Genomic DNA, 22,731 nt, shown 5'->3' on the forward strand with positions numbered 1-22,731 from the left:
CGTTACACCTTCTAAGGTAGGGAATCCATGGCCTCATTTTCTAGATAAGGAAACTAAGGCTCAGAGACGTCACATGAATTGCCCTGAGAGTCATGCCTAGGAGCAGCATCCAGGCCTTTCTTACTACAAAGCCCATGCTTTGTTCATTCTATACACACACACTGCTCACATGCATGTTACCCACATAAGTGAATTGGAAGAGAATGTTGTCTGGGCTCGTTTCTCTGGGGCACATGACTGCCGGGGTGTATACAAAGGGGAATTGCTGGATGACAGGACCATGAGGTAGAGTCTCAAGATTAGAAAAGCAGAGCAGAGGTGTGCCAGCATGTTAATGTAAGGGAATTGGTGATGGGAAGAGATTGTAGTGTTTGCTAAGAATATTAGAAAACACGATGCCCAGCTGGAAATTTGAAAACCCAAAATTTATTCATTTGGCTCTTATGGATAGGGGTGGACAACCAGGACAATAAATTCACTGGTTAGGTTTCTGATTATATATAAACCTTTTTGTTTTTGCTCATGCTTGTGTCGGGGGGCAGAAGTTGCAGCATATAAAGAGTGTTATGCATTGAGGGGCCTCGGCCTATATCAGCACAAGGAATTTGGGGTCACTACAACCATAATGGGAGTAGCCAACTGTTACTGAGCGTTCGCTATGTGCCAGACACTATGTCAAGTGTTTTACGTTAATGTTCTTATTTAATGTTTATATCATGCTGCAAGGTTGGTTCTATTTTGTGTAGAGGTGAGGAAATAGGCACAGAAGGGTTAAGTAAGGTGGCCAGGGTCACATGACCATGAACTACCAAATTCTGGACTCAGGGTCCCACCTTATCGGCACTAACAGAATTCTGAGACACGCCCATACACTAAGTACCCTTTATTATCCTGACTCTGGTTTATGAGAAAGCATCCTGGATTTCAAGAGGCAAATTTGTGGGTTTTTTTTTTATTTTTAAGATTTTATTTATTTATTCATAAGAGACACACAAAGAAAGATGGGCAGAGACACAGGCAGAGAGAGAAGCAGGCTCCATGCAGGGAGCCTGATGTGGGACTCGATCCCGGGACTCCAGGATCATGCCCTGGGCCGAAGGCAGGTGCTAATCTGCTGAGCCACCCAGGGATCCCCAAATTTGTGTTTTCTTACTTTCTTATACTGAGGTATTTACTTATACATAGTAAAGCACACAAATCTTACATGGATAGCTTAACGGATTTTTACACAATTAAATACTCATACAACGGCTCTCTATACTCATAGCTATATCTAATCTGAAAAGTTTAGCAATGATAAATATTACAAGAAGTAAAGGTACAATTTTAAAATTTCCAAGTAATATTGTTTAGAATATAGTGATACAGCATGCACCTGAGTGACATTACATACATCTTCTTGGTATAATTTACAGAGCTCAGGTCTTCCCTATTTTGGAGGATACATGAATCCAGACACTCGGGATGTAGGAGGTGTAAGGTGGCATAAATCAGGATACTAAGGGGCTTTCTCCAGTTTATACTAATTCTGTTTCACATCTCACACACAGATAAACTTTTGTGCTCTCCACATAGGGGAGACAACATATCCTGTGAATTCCCCAGAAGGAGGGTATATAAATTCGAGGTTTTATTATTGCTATGTATGTATCTAAAAATCAATATTTCTATCTGTCTGGCTATCGATCTACATGTGCACGCAAGCCATTTAAAATAGGCTTTTTTTAAAGCCATGTTGCATTAAGTGAGTTCTCTGTTAAAATGGGTTACATGCACATGGTTAAAGTTTGCGGGGTGTGGGGATCATTGTACATGTGTGAACTGAGTGGGGGGTTAGTGGTGTAAGTGCAGATTATATTTCTGTTTAGGATTACATATGTATGTGTACATCTCAGAAGCCTATGATTCCATGCATAGCCACAGGTCAGTGGAATAAGACAATATGTTCCCACAGAGGGTTGGTTGGTGGAGGGCTTGGTCCCCACAAAGGACAAAAGCCTTCACGTTCTGGGGCCAGATGTGGGGTGGACACATCAAAGGCACATCCAGTGGAGCCTGGGGAATCTTCAGCTGAGACCACTTCCTTCTTTGTCCAAAGATGACTCTGGGCAGGTAACTGCCCTCTCAGCACAACTGAGAAGCAGATTCTGCTTTCCATGTCCACTGTCTCATTGCAGGCTTTTTGAATATTTAATAATACAAATTGCCTTCCCAGAAACAGAGCTTGGAGAAGCCTGAACAGTTATTGGTACAGGAGGTGAGCAAGAGGGCTGTGATGATGTGGAGCAGGCTGGCCAGTCACTCCCCTCCAGGAGCATCCTCAAACTGTAAACCCCAGCAGATGGCTCTGAGCTGAGGATGTGGCAGGGAAAAGAGACCATGCAGGTGGTTTCAGGCACCAGTCAGGAGGCTTAGAGAGGAAGAGGAAGTGCGGAGCTGGTATCAAGTGACCATGGCATGTGGTGAGAGGGAAACCAGAGACTTATTTTCCACTAACGTATAAGAGCTTGGCTCAAATTCAGGCTACTGCAGTTTATTTCACTGAATGGCAAAGCTGAAATGAACCACATCACTCTTCTGATCCCAAGCTAACGTTTTACTGACTGGAAAACTGAGACCCAGAGTACAACCCATCTCTGAAATCGCACAGTTGATTAGTGGCCAAGCTGTTTATATAACCCAAGAGTCTGTTTCCATTCTTGAAATGGTTAGGTTATGCTGCAGTAACAAATAGCACCATATTTCCAGTTTCTTAACACAATAAAAGTTTATTTTGCCGTCCCACCAAGTCAGTGCAGGTCTGAGTGACTCTGCAGGGCAGCTGCCTTCATGCAGTGCTCAGCAGTGCAGGCTGCTTTAATCCTATGGCATCCCATCTCAACACATGCTACCATGACTGCAGAGGCAGAGGAATCAGGATTGAAGATCACATGCCAGCTCTGAAATGTGTCAGCCCAGAAGTGACTTGTCACTTAAAATTACAACCCATTGAGAACACTACTCACTATGCATTTCTCACCCTCCCCACTTGCAAAGGGAGGTGAAATACAGTTTCCATGTATCCAGGAAGAGGAAAAGAATCCAAAATACTGATGGCCACTGGTATTAATGACCTAGTCACTTACCAGCTGTTTGATCTTGGGCAAGTTGCTTAATTCTCTGAGCATCAATGTCCTCTTCCATAAAATGAGAAAGATGGTAATTTCTAACCCATAAATTTTATGATGCAGATTAAATGAGATAAGGCATACTAAATGCTTGGCACAGGGTCTGGCATCTTGTAAATGTTCAAGAAATGGTCGACCTCTAGTTCTTTCCCTATTGGGCAACCAGAGTGACCTTTTAAAAATAGAAATCTATTACTCAAAATCCTTTAGTGGCCTCACAGTTCACTTAGAATTAAATGCAATCTCTCTCACCATTATTATGGTCTCTACATGATTTAACTCTTGTCCTCCTCTCTGGTTTCATCTTACATCATCTCTTCTCATTCCTTAACCTCCCGTTACTTTGGCCTTCTCGCTGTTCCCCTAACAAGCTGCATCATTCCTGCCTCAAGCTCTGTGCCTGCTCCTTCTCTAACTGGAACACTGCCTTCAGATCTTCATAGCATTAGCTCTTCCTGTCTTAGGTCTAAATTCAGGAAACCTTCCTTACCCTCAGCATCTATTTCCCTCCAGTCTACACACAGGCTAGTGGGTCATTCCCTATCACATTGTCCTGTTTAGCATCTATTATTATTATTATTATTATTATTATTATTATTATTAAGTAGGCCCCATGTCCATGTGGAGTCCAACACGGGGCTTGAACTCATGACCCTAAGATCAAGTTGGTTGCTTAAGGGACTGAGCTACTTAGTAGCCCCATCACCTGTTTAGTTTCTTTCTAGGACTTATCACCATATGAAATTAACTAATTACCTGCCTATGTCTCTGTTTTCCACACTAGGATGTGAACTTTGTGAGAGCAAGACCTTCTATCTTGCTCCCTATTGTATCCCTGTCACTGAGAATGATCCAGGACTCCAGTGGTAAACGCACAAATCTCTGATCAGCACCTTTTCCATATAATTATGTTGCCTCTTTTTGATATTTATTTGGAACTTGCTCTTTCCTCACTCATGTCTGGAGAAGAATATCAACTCCTAGCAGCGGAGTGGCTATCCTGGCTATCCTGCCCTTGTAGCAGCTGGTAACTGGAGGGTGGAAGTCTGACTTTGAGCTTTATCTTCTAAACCAGCTTCTCCACAGTGGAACTCAAGTACTACCTGTTTCGCAATTGCCCAAGGAACTAGTGGAAAATATATATCCCAAGTCTATAATAGACAAAGAAATCAGAATCTCTGGAGGTAAGAGTCTACTGGGAAATCTGCACTTTCGATAAGCACCACAGGTCATCTTAGAGTCATACTTAGGCTTCGAGGAGCTCTCTTAGGTCTCAAGTTCACTCCACCAATTAAGCATACAAAATACTTTTACTTTTTCCTGGTGAATTGCCACATTTATACTTTCATTGTCTTGTGAATTATCAAACTCTCATGTGAGGTTGAGTAGAGTGCCTTGGGGCACAGAAAACATGGGCACAATGACTGATGTTCTCAGAACCCCTATATATGTGTTATCAATTGCTGTGTAAGAAATTACCCCCAAACTTAGTGTGTTTCTCACACTTGGCACACCTTTTTGTTCAGTAGAAACTCTTTAAGAAGGATGGGCTAGGGTGACCTGAGTCAGGGGCAGAAATAGAAAAGGCTCCTGGGTGGCTCAGTCAGTTAAGTGTCTGCCATTGGCTCAGGTCATTATCCCAGGGTCCTGGGATCAAGTCCTACATTGATCTCGCTGCTCCTTGGAGAGCCTTCTTCTCCCTCTCCCTCTGCCTGCCATTCCCCCTGCTTGTGCGCTTGCGCTCTCTCTGTCTGTCAAATAAATAGATACAATATTAAAAAAAATAAGAAGAGAAAATTGAAATCCATTTCAAATGACCACTTACCAGTGGCTCAGTGAAAGGCTTAGATAAGGAGGAGCCTGGGCTATTGGTTAAATGAGGCTGTAATAATTGCTCTGGATTCTTGTGATCCACTATTGAAAGAGGTCTATGGCTTGGAGTTTTGACTTTGTTGATAGTGATGATGGTCATAATCCATTTAACAAGTAAGTATTGAGCACCTACTATGTACTGTCTATGACCTAGGCATATGGGAATGAAATGGACTCCCCCCCCAAAAAAAAATCTCTGCCCCACATATCTTAAATTCTAGAAGAGGAAATAGAAGAAAATGATGCTAGCTAGCATCTCTCTTCCTGTCTGAAGTATTTCCTTTTCACGAGGGGCTTAGTCTCCCAAGTCTTCAGGTTCAGTGAAGGATTCCCAAAATTTTATTTCTTCCAAGGTTTACAGATGGATATCTACTCAAATTCTCATGGATTTCCTTACATTCTGAGAAATGGACTCTGGTTAAGAGGCAGATGTTTCTGTATGTGTGTTGGGGTGGGGGCTGTGATAAGGTACAGAGGGCTTAAAACAACTAGGTTTATCTCATAGTTTACGTAGGTCAGGAATTCAAGCACAGCTAAGCTGTGTCTTCTGGCTCAGCTTCTTTCATGAGGCTGTAGCCAAAATGTTGGCCAGAGCTATAGTCATCTCAAGGCTCAACTGGGGAAGGATTCGTTTCCAAGCTCACTCATATCGTTGTTGGCTAGATTTGGTTCCTCATGGGCTGTTGGACTAAGGGCCTTGGTCCCTTGCTGGTTGTTGGCTGGAGGCTATCCTCAGTTCCCTGCCACATAGGCTTCTCCATAGCGCAGCTCACAACATGGGAGCTGGTTTCCATCAGAGTAGGCAAGTGAGAAGAGCTGGAGAGAAAATGAAAGCAAGCTGAAAGTCAGTCTTTTTTAAGCTGATCTCTGAAGTGATATGCCATCACTTCTGCTGTATTCTATTTACTAGAAGCAAGTCACTAGGTCCAGCCCACAAAAGGAGAGGATTACACAAGGGCTTGACTACCAAGAGATGGGGATCATTGTGAAAGCTTTTATTTTATTTTTTATTTTTTAAAAAGATTTTATTTATTTATTTATTTACTCATAGGAGACACAGAAAGAGAGAGAGAGGGAGAGGCAGAGACCTAGGCAGAGAAAGAAGCAGGCTCTATGCAAGGACCCCGATGTGAGACTCTATCCTGGATCCTGGGATCACGCCCTGAGCCAAAGGCAGATGCTCAACCACTGAGCCACCCAGGCGTCCCCATTGCGAACCCTTTTAGAAGCCACCTTCTACTGCCTTAGCCTGACTTTTGAGCATGGGACACAATATGGCAGACAGATAATAACTGTGTGGGGATTCTATGTGACATGGAAAAATAATTTAAAAGGCATTGTTGTGTCTTAAAGAAGAGCATAGACTTTATGGTGAGAGAGGTCTATCAGCTTTGGTGTTAGAATCACAGGTTTGGGGTTCACCAAATGCAACATCTTAGACTTAGTTTCTCTGAGTCTCAGTTTTCTTACCCCAAAAATGTGGAAAAAACCTACTACCTAAGGAGTTTTGAAAATAAATAAATCACTTGGGTAAAGCATTTGTTAAAATGCATATTCTCAGTTTCTCCCGAAGAAATTCTTATTCAGTAGACTTAGGTGGCACCTAAGAATTTCTATATTTAATTCTAAATGCACAGGTGTTTCTAGTATGTATGAAGAAGGTGTGTGGCTTAGTACATGGTAGCTATTAATAATTTCCATAACTGTAATTCTGCAATTATTCTTGGGGAACTATACATTTGAAGAGATCCGACTGATTGAGTGGAAAGCAAACTGTACTGAAGATCAGAAGATGTAGAAGTTTTAGCCCTTGTCTGACAATTACTTTACCGTGAGATCTTGGGCACAGAGCCACCTGCTCTTTCTGGACCTCTTCCCCCACCTCTCACCCCCACCCCCACCCCTAGCCTCTGTAAAATGTCTTCTATCCTGAGTACTGTCTGTCTAGATAAAGAAGAAACAACAGCAGTTAGCATGGGATCACTTTAGGACTCCCCTAATTGGAGAAGCAAATGCAATGGCCACCATAATAAGTCTTTTCTGAAATCTTCATCTCCTAATATTTATTCCTGAAGACTATTACTTGGAGCCTCTCATTCTTCTACCCTTCTAATTCACATGATCCCAGCATCTCTGTATTTAATGAAATATATCTGAAAAACAACCTTGTTTAAAAGAATAAATCTATTAAGGAGCTGAGAACTTTCTGGCATGAAATGAAAAATATTGATTGGTTTTCACCTGTTAGCAATGAAATCCCGTCCAGTTAATTAACCTGCTCAGAGATAAAGTTTATTACTGCCCTTCACCTTCAGCTCCAAATCTTTAAAACCATTAAAACAAGTAACTGGTCAATGAGTAAATCTTCTCCCAGTTTGGCATTCAGGGCCTTCTGTGATCTGGCTCCAGCCTACCTTTCAGACTTGACTTCCAGCTACTTAATTTCAAGCACCTACTACTCCAGTCAAGTGGAAGAACTAAAATATTCAGCATCCCCTCCTCTGAATTCTACATATCTTAACCCAGTTTGTATGTCACTTTTTGAAAAAGGCTTTCTTGGAGCTCTGGTGTCTCTGCTTCTCCTCACCTCCCCCAATTGCTGCCAAGCCATAAACATAGTTACCTCCTTATTTTAAACACTCCCCAAACTTTTTATACCTTTGTAGCACTCATTATTTTGTACCTTTTATTATGATTATGTACATATTTATAGTATTAGACCCTTGAGGATGCAATTCCAACGAATCCATTTTTGTGTTGCCATCCTCCAACACAATGCCTTGCCTGTGATTGGTGTTCAGTAAAATATTTTTTGAATACTTGAATGGAGACCCATTGATCTAACATTTTCTTTGCTGTGGCTTTTACTCATGAGGCTCACAACCATTGTTTCATCAACAGCATAAGGAGACTCTAACTCAGTGAGGTGCTTTTCAGGATTATATTCAAAACAGAGTCCTCAAGCTTCCCAGTCTTTCTGAAGACAGCTCATTGTTGCTCCCTGTCCTTAGCAGCTTTCTGTTTCCAGAAATCTTTTTCCTTTCCATGGAAGGGTTGGGAAAGACAGTCTTATGGATACCACTGCTTTCCCTAACTCTGAGTATAGGTTTCATATGGCTCTTCTATCTCCTGCCCCAAATCACTTGCATGACACACTTGAAACTAGTATTTTATAAGTAGTATTTTACAAGACACTGAAGTTCAATTTTAGTTAAAGCAGATATTCAGTTATATATGAGAGCACGCTCATGAATGTGTTTAGATTGTAGGGGAGAAATAGGGTAGCTTCACTGAAACAAAGAGGCCGTTTTTCCATTCAGCATTCCTTTTCTTGATCACCCACTAGGCTTTAGGTGCTGTGCTATATGCTAATGATACAAACGTAAATACTGGTCCCTGCCTTCAAGGAGCTGTGTGTCTTATAGAGGGAGATGAATATATGATGAGATCATTATTACAGAGTGTAATTTGCACAATGTCAGAGTCAGGCATAGGGTGATGTGGTGCACAGAGAATTTTCTTTGAGAGCAGATGGATTTTTGCAACAAAGAAATTCTCTTTTGCAGCAGAGTGGGTGTGCTGATATCAGTAATACACATATTATTTTGTAGTTATTTTTGTAGTATCCTCTTCCAACCACTTACCTTGGGCCAGGTGTCAGCATCCATGGTGGGTGCCGAGGCGTGATTCATACAAGCAGCCACCCTGGCTTAATCAAGACCCAGACTTAGGTCCTTGCTCCTTAGAGCTTGTAGGAATAAATCGTTCAAGGAGATGGCAGCAAAGGGGTAGTTTTCTTATGATTCATAGGGCTGAACTTCATGCCAGTGATATTTTGGTGCAGAGATTTTGCATGCTTTTCTGTCTATGGCTCCAATATTTCTAAAGGCATTACCACAGCTGTGTAGATGATTCATTGGGATAGCTTGCCCAAGTCTATGACCCTGGAGGTGTGTATGCATTGGAGGGGGAGAGAGGTTATGAAGAAATGCAAGAAAGTAAGCTTAAGTTTTAAATGACCAAAGTCTACAGCTGTAAGTACTAAGTTTTTGTTATGACCACTTTAAGTTTTCTTTATTTTGCTTTTCACATTTGGGGATACCATTCTACTCTCCAGAAACTCCTTGAGAAGGATGAGGTAGAGTGAGATGAGTCAGAAACAGAAATAAGAGAAGAAACTGAAATCCATTTCAAATTACCTCTTGTCAGCAGCTCGGTGAAAGGCTTGGAGGGTGGGAGGGCTGGAGCTATAGGTTAGGACGGGGCTATAATATTGCTCTGGGTTCTTACGATTCACAGTTGGAAGAAGTCTATAGCTTGGAGTAATGATGACTTTGGTGATGGTGATGGTGGCCATGTTCCATTCAACAAATATGTATTGAGCACGTATGATGTGCCACCTACTGACCTGGGCACCTAGGATTAAAATCGACCAAAACAACAAACAAACAAACAAACAAACAAACAAACAAACAGTCCTGCCCTTTGGAGCTTATAATCTGGATGAAACTGGCAAATATGGTGCTGGCATCCCCCTCCCTCTTGGAAGCATCCCCCCTCCCCCCGAGTTCTTAGTCACGAGGGACTTAGTCTCCACCGAGTCCCAGCGTTAGTGAGAGAATCACAAAACTTTATCTTTTCCAGAGCCTGCAGATTAATATCTGCTTAAAATGCTTATGAGCAGGAAAATGGACTCTGGCTGAGATGTAGAAGGCTCTGGGAATGCGCGTTGAGAGGGCTGGTGATAGTGCACAGTGGAAAGAAATTCTGCAACCTTACTATCCACACGGATACTTTCCGGCTGGGGAGAAATGTACCCTGAATTGCTCCCTTCCACCCCACTTGCCTTTCTCTCTTTCTCGCTCCCTCCTCCCTTCCTCCCTAAATCCCTCCCTAGCCTCCTTCCTCCCTTTCCCTTGGTCCCTCCCCATCCCCTTCCCTCGAGCGGTTCTCCTCCTCTCCCTCTCTCCCTCTCTCCCTCTCCTTTTCCCTCTTGGCCCCCTTCCCTCCTCCATCCCTCCGCGGCGTCTGCGTCAGGCCCCTACTTGCGTGACGCGCGGGGTCTGGGTGGGAGCTGTCCACTCGCCCGGGGTGCTGAATGCAGCGGCGGCGGCCGCGGCGGCGGCGGCGGCGGCGGGGGTAGCTGAGCGCCTTCTCCGCTGCAAGAACCTTGTTTCCCCTCCTCGGACGGTCAGCTCACCGCCCCGCCACCTCCCTTCCAGCACCACCCCTTTGGGACCCGAGCCAGGGGGGCAGCAGTCGCGGCGGCGGGTGCTGAGCAACGGCGGAAGACAACACCTGGCAGCAGCCTGGAATCTGATTTGCTTCCTCTCGCCTTTTATAAGAGATAGATTCATATATTCGGCGTTGAGGAGTCGCGAGGACCAAGCCGGAGCCAAGTGCTGGCTGTCTCCCACCTCGGCCACGCTGCTTCGTCCCCCTCCCCACCTGCAACTGGCTCCGCAAACAAGCCTTACCTCGTTGCATCTGCCGGGAGGTAGCAACAGCGAGCCCAACCAGCCGGAGGCAGCGGAGAGGAGGGAGGGGCGTGGGGGGGCAGAGAGCCGACCGAGGCCGCCCTTGGTGGGGGGAGCGGGGGCAGAGCTGCCGTGAGGCCCCGCAGCCGCCCTCCTCCACCCCACCCCTCCAGAAGCACTCTTTCCTGATTATTTGAGAACCGAATCATTATTCTTCTTCCACTAGTTTTATTTCATTTTTTTTATTGCCCCCCCCCTCCCCGGCCGCCCCCACCCTACGCCTGCCTCGCCTCTGGTTGCATGGCAGCGCGGCCCGGGCGCGGGGGCTCAGAGCCTGCCCCCAGGGAAGGAGGAGGAGGAGGAGGAGGATCATGAAGCCGGGAGTCGCGGCCGCGCCGGACGGCGAGCAGCAGCCAGAGGACGAGCCGGAGCAGCCCCCGCCCCGGGGACACCGGGACGCCGAGCAGCAGCCACTGCCGCCGCCACAGCAGCATCGGCGGCCGCGGGCGGACTCGGAGCAGCAGGAGGAGGGCGACCACGGCCCAGGAGCGGAGGAGAAGGCGAGGCCGCTCACCCGCCCGCATCTGCCCTTCCCCCGGCCTTTGCCCCGCGCCCCAAGGGACCTTTGATGGAGCCAAGGCGAAGGGGCCGCGGATTTGCCGACTGCCGCAGGGGTGGGCCGGGGGCTGAGACCATGTAACGACTCCCTCCTCCCGCCTCTCCCCACACGCCCCGTCTCTCTACCCCCTCTGCCTCCCGGCCCCTGCACACACACCCTTCCTCTCGCCAGGATCTTAATGCTCAGGAAGGAAGCGGCTCTTCAAGGGTTAAAGGATCCTTTCTTTTTCCCCTCCCTTTCTTTCCCCCTCCCCAGCCCATTATTTCCCTACTTCTATTCCCCTAATTGGCTTTTTCCTCTTCTGTGCAGCCTTTTGGCTGCAGAGGCAAAGCACAAGCCCCTCGCCCAATTTCACCTGCAATCCTCCCTCCCCCATCCAACTGCTCTCTTAAAAGCAACTCTGGTGCTTCTGGGGATTAATTGCCCCAGTTTTCTGCCCAGGAGAATTAAAACTTCTCCCAACCTCCTCTCCTCCCCACTGTAACCCCCGCCCCCCCCCCACCACAACCCATCTCCTGCTACCTGAGGAAAACTCTCTTTTCTCTCTGCACATGCAGTACCCAATTTTTTACGGAGCTGTTTTGCCCTAAGCCAAGCTCAGTCCACTCCAAATTCGACTTACAATCTTCCCCACCCTTTTATACAAAACACAAGAGATTTTCCACTGCCTAGGAATTTGAGAAGAACCCAAAAATCTTCTCCTGGGAAACTTTCTGACAACTCGATCTTGATCTCAAGGCCCCAACAGCACCTCCCTCAACATTTTTTTTTATTCCCTTCTCCGACCAGTGTCCCCAAGTCAAAGGCAACAAGGAGACACCCTGAGCAAAGCTAAGGTTGGTGGGGGGTAAGGGGTAAGCAAGAAAACCTTTTTTGTTGTTGTCGTCGGGCTTTCCAGGGAGAGTTTAGAGCCAGTGACTCACAGTTCTCAGTCTTGGGGGCAACTGATTTGCTACTCTGAGGGGGTGTAAAGGGAGCCAGTGAGAAAGCAGATCCCCCCCCACAACACAGCTTTGCTGTGGACCCCCCTCAAAACCATTCTACTATCTTCCTCTGAAAAGACTCCAGCTGCCCCTCCTGGGCTCTCTGCTTCCACTGGGCACATGCTGATGCCCCTGAGTGGGCTGCTCTGGTGGTGGTGGTGGTGCTGCTGCTGTTGCTGCTGTGCCTGGTACCGCTGTGGATTGTGTGCCCCGGCTCCCCAGATGTTGCGCCACCAGGGTCTCCTCAAGTGCCGCTGCCGCATGCTCTTCAATGACCTGAAGGTTTTCCTACTGCGGCGCCCCCCTCCAGCGCCCCTGCCCATGCACGGCGACCCCCAGCCCCCCAGTTTGGCCGCCAACAACAACACCCTTCCGGCTCTGGGTGCCGGGGGGTGGGCAGGCTGGAGGGGCCCTCGAGAAGGGGTGGGCAGGGAGACCACTCCTCTGCCACCTGCACCACCTTTGCCACCTTCTTCTGTGGAAGATGACTGGGGTGGCCCAGCCACAGAGCCACCCACCTCGCTGCTCAGCAGTGCCTCCTCAGATGACTTCTGTAAGGGGAAGGCTGAGGATTGCTACTCACTGGGCAGCAGCCTGGACAGTGGCATGAGGACCCCACTATGCCGCATCTGCTTCCAGGGGCCGGAACAGGTGAGACCCTTTTTCCCTTTTCCCGCTGCCTTATGGTGTCTCCAGGTCTGGCAGATTCCTACTCGCCTGCTTGCCCTGGGGAACCATTGTGATGTCTCTGGTGTGAGGAATATACATTTAAAGGGCTCCTCCTTGATGTTTCTGGTGGTTAAGTTTGCCTGAAAGGTGTCTGGTTCCTGGTAGAGCCTGTTTGGTGGCTCAGTGGTACCCCCAGCTTTTGCATTTTCTCCCCAATGCTAGCGTCTTCAAGTTCATCCAGAAATTCCATGAGCATCCTCAGAATAGAAGATTCAGAAGTTGAAAGTGATAAAATGAAGGAACTCTGTGGCCAAAGATATCTTTTTATCTGATTTGTTGTCACTGACATTTCTCCCAGCCCATTGTCAGTCCCCGATTCAAACTTCTTCCCTCTTCAGAGGAAAATGTGCAGAGACCGTCTCCCCTTTCCCTACACAGCAAGCCTGACCCTATTATTTCACGTCGAGCTACCCCCTTCCTATTTAACACTGACATCCTCAGCAGTATGTTTTAGTCATTGAGGAAGAAATGGGAAGAGATTCTAGGTCCAAGAAGACTCTACAGTTTGCTAAGACACTTCTTGACCGACTCAGGTTTTTCCTAGGAAAACAAATACATAAGCAGGTTGAGAATGGGTTTAAAGGATATGGAGAAGGAAGTAGGGAATCTTGTCATATCTACTCCCCTTCTCAGGCCTGAAGCAACTTAGAATATCCCAGAAACTCTCCCCATCCAGGATGGGGGATGCCAAGTACAATCATGGACCAGTCTTCCTAAGTCTGAAGGTCCTCCCTCTCTGTTCATTCAGATTTTCGCAGATAGCCTCACCCCAGCACTTCCAGCTCCACTTCCAATCTAGTGTCTGCTAGAGGCTGGAGACAGCATGTGGACATTCTCCTAGAGTCATGAATTATGGCAACACTTCCTACAGAATCCCAGATAGAAAAGACTCACCTGAAAATCTGAGTTAGTGATGCTGGAGAAAGAACATTAGATTGTATCTTGGTCAGAGTTCTGGGGTTGCATCAGCCACTTTTTCAGTAACTTCCCAGAAGTGGAGGGAAGACTTCTGGGTGCTTCTTGAACAAGCGGCAGAGCAGTAGGATGCCATGCCGGTGATCCCGAGGGGCTCTGGCTCTTGCTGAGGCTTTGCTCTGCAAGAGACGAGCATAGCTGACATTTTCATTCATTTTATCTCTGCTCTGAAAGAGCAATGTACTTCAGGGACAGATGATGACTCGGGTCACAGCCTGGGCATTATGAGAGGAGGTGACATAGATCTCAGTGTGAATAGATGATTCTGAGGGACTAAGGGCTGGGTTCCTCCTTCTTGTGACTAAGGTTACTGAAGTCTCAAGTGAAGTCCTCCCAGAGGTGAGGACTCGTTAGGTGAGGAGGTCCAGAGCACCTGCCTGCTCATTGTCCTTCCAGCTGTTCTCTCCACTTCCATCGGTGGGCACAAGGTGGAGTGGCATGGCTGAGAGCAAGAGTGAGGCCTCACTTTGGGGCGCTCCTGGTCAGCATTTTGCCCTGGTCAGGACACTAATCTTTTCTAAAATAAAGAATTAGTTAGCTTCTGAACTTCTTAAGCTGTTTTCTCCCATATGGATTGGCTTAGGTCTGCATGTCACAGGGGCTGCTGGGACTGTGGCTTCTGGCAAAAACACCCTTGTCTCTAGAAAACAGCAGGACTTGGAGCCTGTTCTGGATGGTATTTCACTGTGTGAACTTCAAATCGGTTTATGCCTCTGGGCCCCTTTTGCAACTTCTGTGATTTAGAGGCACCTTTTTCTGTCCTCCTTTTTTCCTTGTAAGTGTGTTGGGAGAATTCAGAAGATAATGAGCCTGAAAACATCTTGAAAGGGATTAAAATATAATGGCAGGTATTTTGGAATGGAAAAGCAGTATTTTGTTGAAAAGAAGAAGAAGAAGAAAGGGATCATTAGGAATATTGTGAAATACCTGCACGTGATTCAGGGTCTGGGCAGAGGTTAGGAGCCTGCCTTTCTTGTTCATTCTTTTAATGAAAGGTGTGTCTTAAATAAAGCACTGAATAAAAAGAGCTAACACCAATAAAAGGAATGGGCTCTAGTATTATGTGGAAGGAACAGGGGCATCATGTTGGCGTTAAGACTGGACTGGGTTGAGCACTTCCTGCATATGATGACTATATTTGCGGGGGTTGCATTATTCGTGCAGAAGCCTGGAGATTTTTAATGAGATTGTGCTATAGTAGTAATAAGAGTAGCATGTGTTAGATGTGAACATATTTTCCCATTTTTTAACATAATTTTCTTTACAGGATTTCAGTGAGGAAGGGCAACAAAGGGGAGATGGGGAAAACCCTCTAGAGTAAGAAGAGAGAGACAGAAATACAAATAGAAAGTGAAGACCTGAGATGTCAGTATTTTGTTTTCTCTTCAGGGAGTAAGCGCTCCAGCAATTGTGCACATGTGGCTCTGAAGGGAGGGCAGTCTGCAATCTCAGTAGCTGAATGTCTTGGACTTTTCTTTGCCCAAACAAAGGAACCAAACAGCTCCCTAGTCATTTGCCTGCTGCTCCAGGGGCTAAAAGACTGCCCCAGATGAAGATTTGATCTCTTCCTGACAAGAGCTTGTATAAGATAAGGGGCAACTGGGAGGGTCCAACTAATTCCAGTTTTCACATGTGCCTATGGTGGACTTTACACTCATTCATTCATGCATGCATTTACTTTAAAAATGTTTATTAGGCACCTACAGTGTGTCGGATCCTGTTCCAGGCACTGAATATCCAGGAGTGAACAAGTGAGGCCTCTGGCTCTCCTGAAGCTGACATTCTAGTAGAGATGCAGAAACGTACCAGTAGACTCCTAGACAAATAGAGCGATTTCAGATGGTGTTGAGTACCCTGATGAAAGTCAAACAGGATAATGAGTCAGACCAGAATGAAAGGGAGGGTTTGGGAAAGATGCAGCTACGTTAGAAAGAGTGATCAGGGACAGCCTTCCCAAGAATGTGCCATCTGAGCTGGCCTCTCTGCGATGAGAAGGACCCACTGATATGCAGGCCTGGGGGAAAAGCATTCCAGGTGGAGGAAATAGCAGGTTCAAAGACCTAAGTGTGAACGAGCTTAGTGTGTTTGAGAAACAGAAGAGAAGACAGGAGGAGGCAGACGGATGGTGTGTGAATAAATGCTTTGAGAGCCAACTTGGCTCCATGCTGGAAAGCTGACTGAGTAGCCACTCCCCTCCTCTCAGCCATTCATTCAGGCTGGACAGGGGTCAAGGATCCGTGGAAGTGTAGAACAAGAGCCCAGCTGGCAGCTCTTCTCTCTCTCTCTTTCTGGCTGAAGATGCACTGGTTCTCTTCGACGGACCGTGGTGGGTAAGCTGAGGTCTCTGAAGCCAGATGGCCCCAGTTCGAGGCCTGGACAAGTGGCACAGCTTCTCTGTGCTTCACGTTCTTCCTTTGCAAGAAGGGATAATAATGATAGGCCCCAACTGATGGTCATTCTGAGCATCAGATCAGCCAACATGGTTAGAGCCATGCTGTCACAGTGTCTTGCTGTTACTATCTCAGAGGCAAGACAGTGCTCCTCCTGCCTCATTTAAAAGGAACAGTGTGCCCCAGCTCCCAGTCTAGTCCCTGGCAGGACTGCTGTGACGGTGGTCTGGTGGTGGTAGCAGATTGCCTCTTGTGCACTCACAATCCTCTAGACTCAGAGCGCTGCTCCTCTGTTTCCATCATCAAAAGTCTTTATTAAGTAAGTGCCTACCTATACCTGCTGCTCTGCCGAGCAGGATCTGGAGACACAGGGCTGATGTGGCCCTGCCCTCCAGGAGTTTCCCAATCTAACCCAGCCATCAGAGAAGCTGATGGAGATCAAGAACACACAGACAGTGGGTTGCAGGTGAATTCTAGTAATATTGGCTACAAGAAAAAAAAATGTGTGCTTAAAAGCAGCTAGTGTGTAGGGTGCCATTTCAGAGAGACAAGTCAGGGGGAATGTGCTACCTTTCCCCCAATTAGTCAGAGAAGGTTTCTCTGTTGCTGCTGAAGACCAAGTGAAAAGCAATAGATGTTGGCCTGGGAGTTTAGACAGCTGGAAACAGAAGAGCTGTGAGACACGTGGATAACTCGACAAAGAGGTGAAACCATCTCCTACTCAGGTCAGCGGTGGAGCACATAGAGGTGGAACAAGGATGAAATGCATGGTGGCAGTGGTGGTGGGGGTGCAGAGAGGCACCGTTTTTGGACCTAACGGAAAAGAGGAAATGAGTCTGGAAGAGATTAACAGGTTGGCCTGCCTCCCTTATTCTTCCTGGGGTTCGCTTCCAGGGAGCTCCGTGTTCAGAAGGGGCAAGCGTAGTGTGAAATAGCGTAGTCATTGTTTGGGGTCCTGAGAGAGTAAGGGAAGAGCTTTGTAGCGCTCAGGGGAACCTGGAGATCCCAACATGCAACGAGAGTCCTGGGAATGATCAAGTAGAGCATTTTAGGAGAGACTCACACTGTGTATTCATTTTCTTAGTACTATGGTCCAATTTTACATTTGTGTATGTGTGTATGATCATTTAGTTAATATCAGTCTCCATGAAGAATGGACCCATCCCTAACACTTATGGACTCTAGAGCAAGAGTATAGATAGAGGCACACATGCCATAAGCCAAAATATTTAAAAGTAATAAGTCCAGCCAATGAACTGTTAAGTAAAATAAATTTTACCTTCCTACCCTGGCAAACAAAATGTCAAAACAACCTGGGAGACAGGTTTGAATTTGGAATTATTGGATTCCTTAGAATTCTACGCTAGCCAAACGGGGGTATCCGGCCCTTGATCTACAGGGACCACTTTGATTCTCTTTCCATTCTGGCTACATCTGGCACCAGGTTGAGACTTTGTGCATTGACACTCTAGCTGGCTTTCTCAGGTTCTGTCCATACCACCCCTAAACAGCTGTGCCTTTGCCCTTCTTCCTTTGAACTTGAGGAAGAGAAATCTTGAATGTTCTGAGAGCAGGCCCATGTCTGAATACAAAAGAATTCTGGGGTCCCAGGGAATCGGGGCATGTTCTAGAAAAGGGATGTAGCTCCTTGACCTCACAGATTTCCTATGGGAAGGATGTAGCTGAAGAAGGACCAGAGTGGGGCCTTCTATGGTGAGGGATCTTCTTGCCTGGGTCTGAGGGAGGCACTGCAAAGGGACTATAAGCTCCCCAACTTGAGTGTTTGTTCAACATTGGGTCATCAGCTCTCAATCTGTTGCCTGGCATGTGTTTCATGTTCTTAATTTTTTGTTAAATGAATGATCCTCTAGAGCTCATCCAGTGGGCAGCTCCACAGGTAGGGGGATTGGGGAGAGGAGACTATAAAGAAGAAAAATATTTGCTAGGGAGGCCTGGGTGGCTCAGTGGTTGAGCATCTGCCTTTGGCTCAGGGTGTGATCCCAGGGTTTTGGGATTGAATCCCACATTGGGATCCCCACAGGGGGGCTTGATCTCCCTCTACCTATGTCTCTGCCTCTCTCTGTGTCTCTCGTGAATAAATAAATAAAGTCTTTATTAAAAAGTACTTGCTGGCATCAACTACTGAAAGTGAGCTGTGCAGAAGGGGCACACCTGTTCTGTGGAATCACAAAGGGCAGTGCCTTGGCCAATAATGAAATCTTTAGGGAAGTCCCTTTTGGTTTTGATATTAGAAAGAACTTTCTATCAAAGCTGTCCCAAGAGAGTATAGGCTGCCTTAGAGAGGGGGCTCAAATGGGTGATTGGAACTAGTGATCCTCAAGATCCTTTCTGAGCCTGAAAGTTGGGGTTCATTACAATGAGGATGCTTGAAGGCCCAGAGACATTTTTTAATCCAAGCAAAAAGAGATGAACTTGCATCCCTTTTCAATTCGAGGGGCCATCTCATCCCAGTATCTAATCCCAGTGTATGCAATCCATGGCCTGTACAAGTGTGTCTTCAGCAGAAATGACAAAGAATAGTCTGTCCTGCGTACACAGAATTCCTAAGTTGTTGGCAATCGCGCGTTTACAGCAGGCACAACCGCAGTAGGAGAGCAGCATGCCATGAACCAGAGGCAACAGATGCCATCGTGGACTAAGGATGCAGAACCATCCCAGAAAAGGGGAAACCCAGTTACCCATCCCCGCCCCCCACCCAGAGTCATGAGCGGATATTGTCATTTTCCCATCTGGGGTTTCCCATTTCTACTTTGTCAGTCCTAGTCTTGTTTAAACTGAAAGCTCCAAGGACCCTTTCCCCACCCAGAGTTCTCACCAGTGCTCTCGTTCTTTGTTGGGAGGTTGATGTAAGGATGCTCAACCTCCACCATCAGGCCCCTGGCTGCTTTCCAGATTTAACTATCCATCTTTCACATGCACATCCATGCACAGGAATAAAAGCATCGAGTGCACCTGTCTCAGTTTCACAGACAGAATTAAGGACTGGAGGAAGAGAGGCACCTGGTGTCTTGACAATTATGGAGCGATTCTCACCTCAATTGTCTGTGGATCCTCTACACGGTATTCATTTTGCAGTCGTCCTTCCTCACTTGCCAGCTTGGCATCTGCTTGCGAGGTGTTGGTAACTTATTGGGTGTGGCTTCTAGCTTAGCTGAGCCCCTTATATAGAAAAGTACTTAATAAGGCTGGTAGGGCAGGAGTAAAATATGGATTTCTGAAGAGCCTGGGAGGAGAAAGGCCAGATACTGGGATTCTCTCTCTCTCTCTCTCTCTCTCTCTCTCTCTCTCTCTCTCTCCCTCCTCTCAACCACCGCCCTCTTCTTTTCCAGCTGGTGTGTTGGAGAAGCCCAGCTGTGGCCTGTGAGTTGGGGGAGGGGGAGGGGAGGGGGGAGGGGCTACTCGAAGGAGTGTGGGAATGAGCGAGCTGCTTCTTGTTTGCTGGGAAGGAAGCCAAGTTGGAAGTGAGCCCGGATGTAAAGGAGCTGGCAAGTGAATACTGTGTGGCCTGAGCTGCACACCATCCCCCTTCTGAGATGTATCATATGTAAGATAGAGTCCATGTGTGCGGATTACATAGAGTACACATTTGATACCTCCCTCTGCGTATGTTAAAAGTAAAAAAGGGGGTGCACGTGGGACTGACTGCCTCATAACAGAATAGGCAAAATTGACTTAGTGACAATTTGAGTTCCAGGTAGATGCAAACTGTCAGCAAAAAAGAAGATCTGCAGATATAGGCTCTATCAAACTCCACGATTCAAGCCCTCAGGGGGGAAGGGGGACACATGGGCCCCAGTCTTGGACTCAGTTCATCGCCCTCGTGACCTTTTCTTCAGGGGGTCCCGCTCAGAGATGTTGAAGTAGATGGATCAAATTCATTTCCTTCTTTACGGAAAGGTCACTTCGGTCGTGGTTGAAGTCAATCAACGTCAATTTCTCCAAAAGAAGCCTCTTGAAGCCACCCTAGTGCCTAGCATATGACTCTACATATAGTAGGAGCTCAAAATTTATTTATCCTTTACTCTCCTTGCTGGCACATGTTCATTCCGGACTAACAGAGTTATCTTTGGTACCTAGTGTACACAAGATAGAAGATATATTTGTGTGTGTGTGTACATGTGCACATATGTGTGTATGTCTGTATTCAAATTAAAAATGCCAAGCAAGGGGGATATGGATGTTCCCCTGAGACCCTCTCCACCTCATCCAACCTCCTTTTCAGATTCTGTAATAACAAATAGTGTGATTCTTATCCTAGTAATCATAGTGATCAGTGTCCTGGCTTGAGTCCACTTGGCCAGTAGCAGACCCGTTCTTGTTCTCTTGCTGAACGATGGGAAGAACACAGGCTTTGAAGCCATGAAAGACATGAATTTAAATCCCAATTTGGGCCCTTCCCAGCTGGGTGATCTTGGGCAAGTTACTTCATCTCCCTGGACCTTGATTTCATTGTTTATAAAACAGGGATAAAATACTCAGTTTGAACACTTACCCTAAGTGGTGGACATGCTGTATTAAAGTTCTAGGCACACAGTAGCTGTTCATTAGATGGGAGTGATATTTACTCCCATTCTGTCGCTGTGGCTCAGAGACCTAGAGTGGGGTCCCCGGATCATGCTGCTACCTCTCACTACAGCCTTAAAAAATCAGATGCTCTGAGTTAGGCTGTGCTTTGAGCACAGTAAACCCTCTGCTGTTTTCATGCCTGACATCAGGGACACGCGTGCAGATCCAGTGTGTCTGTTTAGCTGACCTCCTGCCTCTGTATTGCCTGATTCAGTTCAACCTCCCTACTCTCCTGTCCAGGTCTCTCACCTCCAACATAGTTGTCTTTATCTATCTCCATCACCGCCATGTTCCCGACAGACCTTTATTAAGCAGCACTCTCTTCTTGACAGAAACTGTGAAGAAAGACACTTTCCTGGATTCGGAGTCCCTAGAGGCCAGGAGCACACAGAGGAACATGTAGAGGAAGTAGCAGAAGAAATGCTTGCCTAACATGTGACAGCAAGGTGTTTGTGTTCAGGGTCATCCCTAGACTAGCATTTCTGAAAGCCTGGGATGAGAGGGATACCCCAGACAGACAGGATGTTAAATAATGTTGATTATCAAGTGAGAACGTTGTTCCCTTTTCAGTTTGTCCTCATGCCTTATGAGTATGTCTAGGAGAAAATCTCATTGGAGTGATAATATGTCTTTAACACCTTTCTAACACTTGTCAATCTCCTTTGTAAACAAAGAGAAGGCGTCAGGCTCTGAGGCTTTGGACATACAATGATATCTAGCTAGAATTTGTTAATCTTGTTCTGTTTGCAGTTGTGTGTATCTATTCTTTTATTAATAGACTTTTAAAAGATTTTATTTATTTATTCATGAGAGACACAGAGAGAGAGGCAGAGTGAGGGGCAGAGGGAGAAGCAGGCTTCCCGCAAGGAGTCGGATGCGGGACTCAGTCCCAGGACCCCAGGATCATGCCCTTAGCTGATGGCAGACGTTCAACCACTGAGCCACCCAGGCCTCCCAATAGATTATTTTTTAAAGCAGGTTTAGGTTTGAAGCAAAACTAGGTGAAAGTGCAGAGTTCTCATATAGTCACCAACCTTCCACCCCAACCTCATCCTGCATCAGAGCGGATGAATTTGTTACATTGGATGAACCAACACTGACATGTCATTATCACCCAAAGTCCATAGTTTACATTGGGGTTCACTCTTGGTGTTTTGTGTTTGAAGCGTTCTGACAAGTGGATAATGGCATGTATCTACCATATGTGGTATCCTTAGAGTTTCACAGCTTAAAAATCCCCTGGGCTCCACCCATTTATCCTTCTGCTCCCACCCCCGAACTCCTGGTTCTATAGCCTGGCCTCTGCCAGAATGTTATATAGTTGGAATCATACAATGTGTAGCCTTTTCAGACGGGCTTCTTTCACTCGGTAATATGCACTTACAGTTCCTCCGTGTCTTTTTGTACCTCGATAGCACATTTCTGTTTAGCACTGAATAATATTCTATCATATAGACATAGTCTATTCCTACTTTGGTAAATGACATGAGTTTTTTATGTGTGGTAGTGATAAAAGTCTCCTTTAGAATTTATTGAAGTAAAAACGTTAACATTTTGAGAAAAATGTTAAGTATGAAGTAAATAAAGTATAGATGGTACATGCATACATTAAAAAGTATACGTGACTGAAGTTTGGGTGGCACTGACCAGGGCTGCATGCTTTATAATAGTTCTGAAACATTTGTGGGTACCAAGAAGTGCCTCGAGAAGGAGGTAAATGCTCATTCCCAGGCCATGGTTCCAGGGTAGTGCCCTGGAACCTACATTTTCAACCCCTGGCTTTGACAATTCTAATGCAGGTGATTCAAGAATACCGTATTAAGCAGCGGTTTGGAGAGGCAACCAAAAGGGGGTGGGGAAGAGAGGCCTACCCGTAGACCCAAGGTTCAGGACGGTGGGCACTGGAGGTGGAGAGAGGGCACAGGACCATGC

The 22,731-nt window shown here is 46.3% G+C and overlaps 1 protein-coding gene and 2 long non-coding RNA genes across 4 annotated transcripts in view; 1 reads left to right on the plus strand and 2 right to left on the minus strand.

Annotated features, from left to right (window-relative positions):
• Nucleotides 1–536: 536 nt before the first annotated feature.
• LOC144306169 (uncharacterized) lies at nt 537–10,725 on the minus strand. Its single transcript, XR_013373189.1, has 3 exons — nt 10,085–10,725; nt 9,239–9,455; nt 537–5,855 (listed from the first exon to the last, which is right to left on the minus strand). It is a non-coding gene; the product is annotated as an uncharacterized LOC144306169 (long non-coding RNA).
• Nucleotides 9,896–22,731, plus strand: part of MARCHF4 (membrane associated ring-CH-type finger 4) — a 114,406-nt gene continuing 101,570 nt past the window's right edge. Inside the window, exon 1 of the mRNA XM_077885553.1 lies at nt 9,896–12,769. Coding sequence (XP_077741679.1) covers nt 12,239–12,769 — 531 coding nt within the window. The 5' untranslated portion in view covers nt 9,896–12,238. The remainder of the gene's footprint in view (nt 12,770–22,731) is intronic.
• Nucleotides 11,890–16,438, minus strand: LOC144306167 (uncharacterized). Of its 2 annotated transcripts, XR_013373186.1 has the most exons (3): nt 13,742–15,096; nt 12,702–13,387; nt 11,890–12,394 (listed from the first exon to the last, which is right to left on the minus strand). It is a non-coding gene; the product is annotated as an uncharacterized LOC144306167 (long non-coding RNA). The 2 variants fall into 2 exon arrangements; XR_013373185.1 differs by having other exon boundaries at nt 11,890–13,387; nt 13,742–16,438.

This window comes from Canis aureus, chromosome 36 (assembly GCF_053574225.1).
Source record: "Canis aureus isolate CA01 chromosome 36, VMU_Caureus_v.1.0, whole genome shotgun sequence".
Lineage (NCBI taxonomy): Eukaryota > Metazoa > Chordata > Mammalia > Carnivora > Canidae > Canis > Canis aureus.